The 6,442-nt window shown below is 43.6% G+C and overlaps 1 protein-coding gene across 1 annotated transcript; it reads left to right on the top strand.

Annotated features, from left to right (window-relative positions):
• Positions 1 to 1,583: 1,583 nt before the first annotated feature.
• On the top strand, positions 1,584 to 4,467 carry LOC135623882 (uncharacterized). The gene has a single exon (XM_065127329.1). It carries the CDS (start codon positions 1,982 to 1,984, stop codon positions 4,136 to 4,138), a length of 2,157 nt encoding a protein of 718 aa, XP_064983401.1. The 5' UTR covers positions 1,584 to 1,981; the 3' UTR covers positions 4,139 to 4,467.
• The last annotated feature ends 1,975 nt before the right edge of the window (positions 4,468 to 6,442 follow it).

Raw genomic sequence — 6,442 nt, 5'->3', positions numbered from 1 at the left:
AGACGTCTTTTGTAGTGACATAATTTGAAGTTGCACATGATGCAAGTTGGGATGCTTTTACCCAAATATTCTTTTTTATGTTATGTTTGATCATTTAGTCAAAAAGAAAATTATGTGAAATGCATATGGTATGTGAATAGGGTATTTAGTTATCGAATTTGTACACGAACGACATTACTTGCACAGGCTTTTTCTTATATTTTCTACCTTTTTTCTTGTACCGTGTTGGAGTGTTTCCTTCTACTTGTTCGATTTACGTGTTGATATTTCTTTTTTTATTATTTTTCTATAGTTTCTTATAATGATGATTACTACTGTTTCGGACAGACTTAAGGACTGTAATCATAAGACAATGCATGCTATAAATTATTTCTTATGTGTTGATGATATATAAATTATTTGCCTCTGGACACATGTAATAGCGAAGCCATATTATATATGTATGTATGGAGTGTCCAAAAATTCCTCCCTCCGAGAGGTACCAACAACACTTGTCTCTTTACATTTTGTACTCACAGCATGTGTTCATGGCATCATGACTTCGATTTCAGCTTACTTTTTTTGTTAGTTCATGCACATATAATTGTTTAGGTTATCACCCGACCATCATGTTCGTATCATGTACACCCCCAAAAGAGGATTTGATGCAGAAAAGTAAGGCGGCCTTTCTTTGGGGACTTAGTTTTACCATTTGCCTTTTTCCAGCAATTGTTTATAACCTCACTGTGGCACTCTCATATCTAATCATTTGTTTTCTAGAATTTAGCTTTCAGTAATCACATTCCTTGTCTGAACACTGTTGCTTTCCTTTCTTTTCTGCCTATGCTTGTGTTGAATTGGTACATCATGATGTTTAGTGAACTCATCACAATTTTGCTTTTCATTTTGCCAATTCCTTGTACTAATACCATAATTCAGAAATTATTTATGCATATCCATATGTATATTTAGTGTCAAAACACACAAGTTGTGAGGGATCACCATAATAAATTTGAATATTAGTATCAAATCTTCTTATGAGAAGAATATGAGGATCACGAGTAGGCAGTTCTTCATGGATATGCTAATATTGTAAGTACAGTAATACTTTGGGAGATTGGCCCATGGTTTGGTGGAGTAACCATGGAAGACAGGGAGAAGTAAAGCCGAGTTGCTGCTGTTCATCCAACCTGTGAACAGTGTTGAGCTCAAGCCTCAAGCATCAAGCCTCGAGCCTCAAGGCTGGGCATGAATCAGAAGATTGAATTGGGGACGAAGCTTGCCACATTTCCCAGCTGCAAGTGCCAAAAGTCCAGCGATGTATATAAATCCAGAGGGTATCCTCCCCAAATCTTGCTGCTGGAGATTTAGCTGCAGCTTACGAGCAGCGTGTACGTCTGCTTTAGTGCATCTGATGCATGCAGTACCCGAGCAAGGCTGCTCACTTTACCTGCTACCACTAGTAAACACAGTTCAGCACACCCCTATGTTTGCAGAGGCATCCCTTTTGCGAGACTAGTCAAAGCTTCCTCACAACTACAGTCGAAAATGACTGGCACATGGCCTTAAATTCCAAGCTCTCACCTTTTCATCTCGTCCTCCTCCTCCGCCTCTCTCACCTTCTTCTGCATCCTTCGCCTTTTCCTAACCTTCTATCCAGGTCGTTGAGTCTGTTCTCCCGAGTTTTCTTGCATTGTTTGTGTTGTTGGAGTTGACATGGTTCGGTGACTGGAATACATCCCCCCTTTGCGCAGAGAAGATAAATGGAGGTCTCGATATGACCCGGACACCCAAATCCCCGTCGCCGTACGCAGGAACGTAGTGAATACTGGGTGGCTGCATCGGGTCGCCGGTTCAACGCATGGGCGGCACTGATTGCACCTCCTGCTTACGGGGCGGCCTTCTCCTCCAGCGGACTTGATTGATACGCCTTGGCGGTTTGCGTTGGTGATATTATATATAGAGAGGTCGGAGTGGAAGAGTGAAAGAGAGGGAGGCTTGGATGGAGGCGGGGGCGCAGGAGTCCGTCGGCGGTGGAGGGGCGGGCGAGGACGTCACCGTCAGGGCGGCACGGAAGCGGTTCGAGCGGCTCTTGGCGGTAAGATGCAAGGCGATGAAGGGGAAGGGTGCGTGGTACTGGGCCCACCTGGAGCCTGTCATGGTGGCGGACGCGGGGTCGGGGAACCCCGCCGTGGCGAAGCTCCGGTGTTCACTCTGCGCTGCGCTCTTCTCCGCGTCCAACCCCTCCCGCACCGCCTCCGAGCACCTCAAGCGCGGCGCCTGCTCCAACTTCTCTTCCCCCTCTTCCGCCACCCCCACCCCCACCCCCTCCCTTGCCGCGGCCTCCGCGGCTGTCGACCCCGTTCCCATCTCCTCGCTCCCCCCGCCCTCCCCCCGCCTCCGCCCTCATTATCCCCCCTCGCGGAGGCGCTCCATCCCTGCACCGACGCCACCCAGGCCGCCCCTCGTTCTTTCCGGCGGCAAGGAGGACCTCGTCGCGCTGGCGAGGCTGGAGGACAGCGTGAAGAAGCTGAAGAGCCCCTTGGCATCCCCGGCCGCCGCCCTCCCTAAACCCCAGGCTGACGCCGCCCTCACCCTGCTCGCCGACTGGCTCCTCGAATACGGCGGCGCCGTCTCCCCCTCCGCGCTCGACCACCCAAAGTTCCAATCTTTCCTCAACCAGGTCGGCCTTTCTTCTATTTCACCTTGCCAACTGGTCTTATCCCACCTCGAAGCTCGATATCTCGAGGTCCTGTCGGACTCCGAGGACAGAATCCGCGACGCTGCCTTCTTCCAGCTCGCTTCCGATGGCTGGAAGTCGTCAGCCACGTCTTCGGATCATACGCTGGTGAGCTTCGTGGCGAACCTCCCCAACGGGTCCACATTGTTCCACCGGTCGTTGCTCACCACCGGAGGAGCCCCTTCCGACTATGCCGAGGAGGTCCTGTGGGATGTCGTCGCCAGGCTGTGCGGTGGTCTCGTCGACCGGTGCGCCGGCATCATCGCCGACCGCTTCAACAAGAAGGCCCTTCTGAACCTCGAGAGCCGTAACCAAAGAATGGTGAATCTCTCCTGCCAACTCCAGGCCTTCAACAGCTTGATCAAGGACTTCGCCCATCAACTCCCCCTCTTCGCGAAGGTCTCCGCTAATTGCTTGAAGCTGGCCAACTTCGTGAACAACCAGTCTCAAGTTAGAAGCATCTTTCTCAAGTACCAGCTCGAGGAACATGGGCACTCCCGCCTTCTGAGGAGCCATTGCAGCACCGGCCTCGCTGTGGTGGAGGATGTCACGGAGTTTGCTCGTACGATCCAGATGGCTGTCCTCGACGAGGACTACAAGGTTGTCTGTCTCGAGGAGCCATCTGCGAGAGAAATGGCGGAGCTGATTCAAGATGGTGGATTTTGGACTGAGCTGGAGGCAGTTCATTCGTTGGTTAGCTTGGTTAAGGCCATGGCTCGAGAAATAGAGATGGAGAGGCCATTGATCGGGCAATGCCTGCCGCTGTGGGATGAGCTGCGGTCGAAGCTCGGAGACTGGAGGACCAAGTATGGCATCGACGGTGGGCTCGTCGACAACGTGATCGATCAAAGGTTCAAGAAGAACTACCACCCGGCATGGTCGGCAGCATTCGTGCTGGATCCGCTTTTCTTGATCAAGGACACCAGCGGGAAGTACCTTCCACCTTTCAAGTGCTTGTCGCCGGAGCAGGACAAGGATGTGGACAAGCTAATCATGCGATTGGTGTCGCCGGAAGAAGCCCATGTCGCGCTGATGGAGCTGATGAAATGGAGGTCGGAGGGATTGGATCCGCTTTACGCGCAGGCCGTGCAGGTAAAACAGCATGACCCATCGACCGGGAAGATGAGGAATGCCAACCCACAGAGTCGCAGGCTGGTGTGGGAGACATGTTTGACTGAATTCAAATGCCTTCAGAAAGTGGCTGTGAGGCTCATTTTCCTTCACGCCACTTCCGGTGAACTCAAGCACAACTCAACATTGATCCGGTGGATGTGTACGCATGCACAATCAAGAGCTGCACAGAAGATGGCTTTTCTCACCGTGCACTCAAAGATTGGAAGGAGGGATTTCTTGAGCGACGAGGAGAAGGATGCAGAACTCTTTAACATGGCCGAAAACGAGGATGCCTCCGCAGCGTAACATCTCTCTTCTGGAATAATTTTTCTCTCTTTTTTTTTTTGTTTTTGTTTATGTTGCTGAGTGTAGATTAGGATTGTAGGAATGTTGATTCTTTGCTTGAATTCTCTAGCCCTTACCTGTTCTTCTAACACTTGCTCATTAGTTTGCTTGGGGTGGAGTAAGGGCACAAAGATCTATTAAATATTTATTCAGGGGAGTATAATCTTCCAAGCTGATGAGTTTGCAGAAGGAAAAGTCTCTTTGTGTTTGTTAGACAGAGATGTTTATAAATAGAAAGAGGGAGAATGAAGTAAAGTTTTGGTACTGATTATATTTTGGCACATGATTCATCTCCTCTTTGTGTTACTTTTTGAAGTTGGAATTTCATAGTTCAATGTAGCAATTCTATGATTCATGTCATATAATGTTCTTTAGTCAGGCACAAAGAAATAAATTCATAGGGAATGTGATCATTCCTAAGCCTGTTGTCCACAAGTATTTTCTGTGATGTTGTCTATACTCCAATTCTATCATTTAATAGAGCCTCCAGTGCTCTGTTCAAATTATAATAGTAGTAAGAATTGTTGCTACCTGCTGTGAAAGTTAATTTAGTTATCTGTTTCAATCTTCTGGATTCCCTTTGTTCATCATGATGATCTATTAATCAAGAGTGAGACTTTATTCTACTCCTACTGTGATGGGATGCAATCAGTGGTGTCACAAATGATCATGTTGTGCAATTGAAGAAAAAAAGAAACGAGTATTCAATAGCATGTCTACTATCAAATGTTGGAGTGGCAATGACAGTTTACCTTCTCAAACAATTTTAAATGAGTTATCTGAAGCTGATATCTATGTCAATTGGAGCTTACAAAACTTAGCAATCAGATCACATATTGTTGCACCTCATACATGTTTCTCATTAAATTTCTAATTGACAACAATCATGACACTGATCTCCCAAACCAGATGCATCCAATTCTGTGTGACATCACAGATTTGGTTTGCTTTTCTTCCCCACACCCCCCCCACTATTGGAATCTCTTCTAACATCACATGACTGACTTCTCTCTAACACAAAGAATCAAATCATTGATCTCCCACTGAGCTCATTGCTGTTTTCCATGTCCAATTTGAGAATATTACAAGGTGAATTATAGCACATGATGTAGTTAGCTGTAGTGCTGAAGTTGCCTCAAAACCATGTCCATCCACCCCTTGTATGGCTTTATTCCTGTCTTTGTTGCTGAACTATTCTCTGGAATCAGCTCTTGTTTGCAAGTACAGTGTAGCCTAAAAGAGTAAAAATCTATATGGTTTGGCATTATTTTGATGCTTAACCATGTAATTAATTAATCTGTAATATGGCCATTTCATGCATGGATCCAACGCCTAGCATCACCCATCAACTGTGGATTTATATGTGGCAGGAGGAAGCATTATAAAAACTGGATTGTTGAACCCAAAAAAAAAAAAAAAATTAAGAATTTGATCGTTGACCGGATCAATTCACTTACTAAATTAAGTTTATTTAAAAATTAAAATAAAATAAATTTTTATTATTTATTCTCGATTTTTTTTCATTCGATAGTTTTATCTTCGTCCTCTCATCTCCTCTATCGTTAGTGAGATCTTTATTCGATTCGTTATTTTTTATCTGATCATTCTTCTTCGTTTGATTATCTTCTTCGTTTGACATCCATTATTGTTATATGTTATTGATAGAGTTTGAGTGATGATAGCTATTTTGGATGAATAATATTTTTCATGTTGTTGTTATACATTTATTTTATTAGACTAATATAATTACTTATTAAATATTATCATGTGTTATTTAATCTTTAAGAAAACTATATTTTGATAATGTTGGTTGATATTATTTCTTTTATCTTTGTTTTCTTCATTTATGTTAAAAGTCATTCAATTAATTAAACTAATTTTATTTTTAAAATTTAAAAATATTTTTTAATAAAAAAATGTGGTCCAACTAGTTGACCCATGGGTCTAAAATGACCCCAAGTTTATTATTATTATTATTATTATTATTATTATTATTATTATTATTATTATTATTATTATTATTATTATTATTATTATTATTTGTTAGATTCTGATAACTATGGTAGAGAATATTTTAATTACTAAATGTAAGCTGTATTTGAGAAGGATGAATCTATTGATTCTCTCTAAATTGATTGGATTGTAGATATGATGATTTACTTAGTGTCTGATTTATAATTATGAATTTTACTATACATATGTTAGTTTACTTGAATTTGTATAAAGAGGCCTTAAATTTAAGAAGAGCCTTTTTTTTAATCTTTA

This window comes from Musa acuminata, chromosome BXJ2-9 (assembly GCF_036884655.1).
Source record: "Musa acuminata AAA Group cultivar baxijiao chromosome BXJ2-9, Cavendish_Baxijiao_AAA, whole genome shotgun sequence".
Lineage (NCBI taxonomy): Eukaryota > Viridiplantae > Streptophyta > Magnoliopsida > Zingiberales > Musaceae > Musa > Musa acuminata.
The sequence above is the reverse complement of the archived record's forward strand: the minus strand, read 5'-3'. Positions and strand labels throughout refer to the sequence as shown.

Bases quoted from the DNA above. Each gene is read 5' to 3' on its own strand.
- LOC135623882 (XM_065127329.1), top strand. From the start codon at position 1,982: ATGGAGGCGGGGGCGCAGGAGTCCGTCGGCGGTGGAGGGGCGGGCGAG.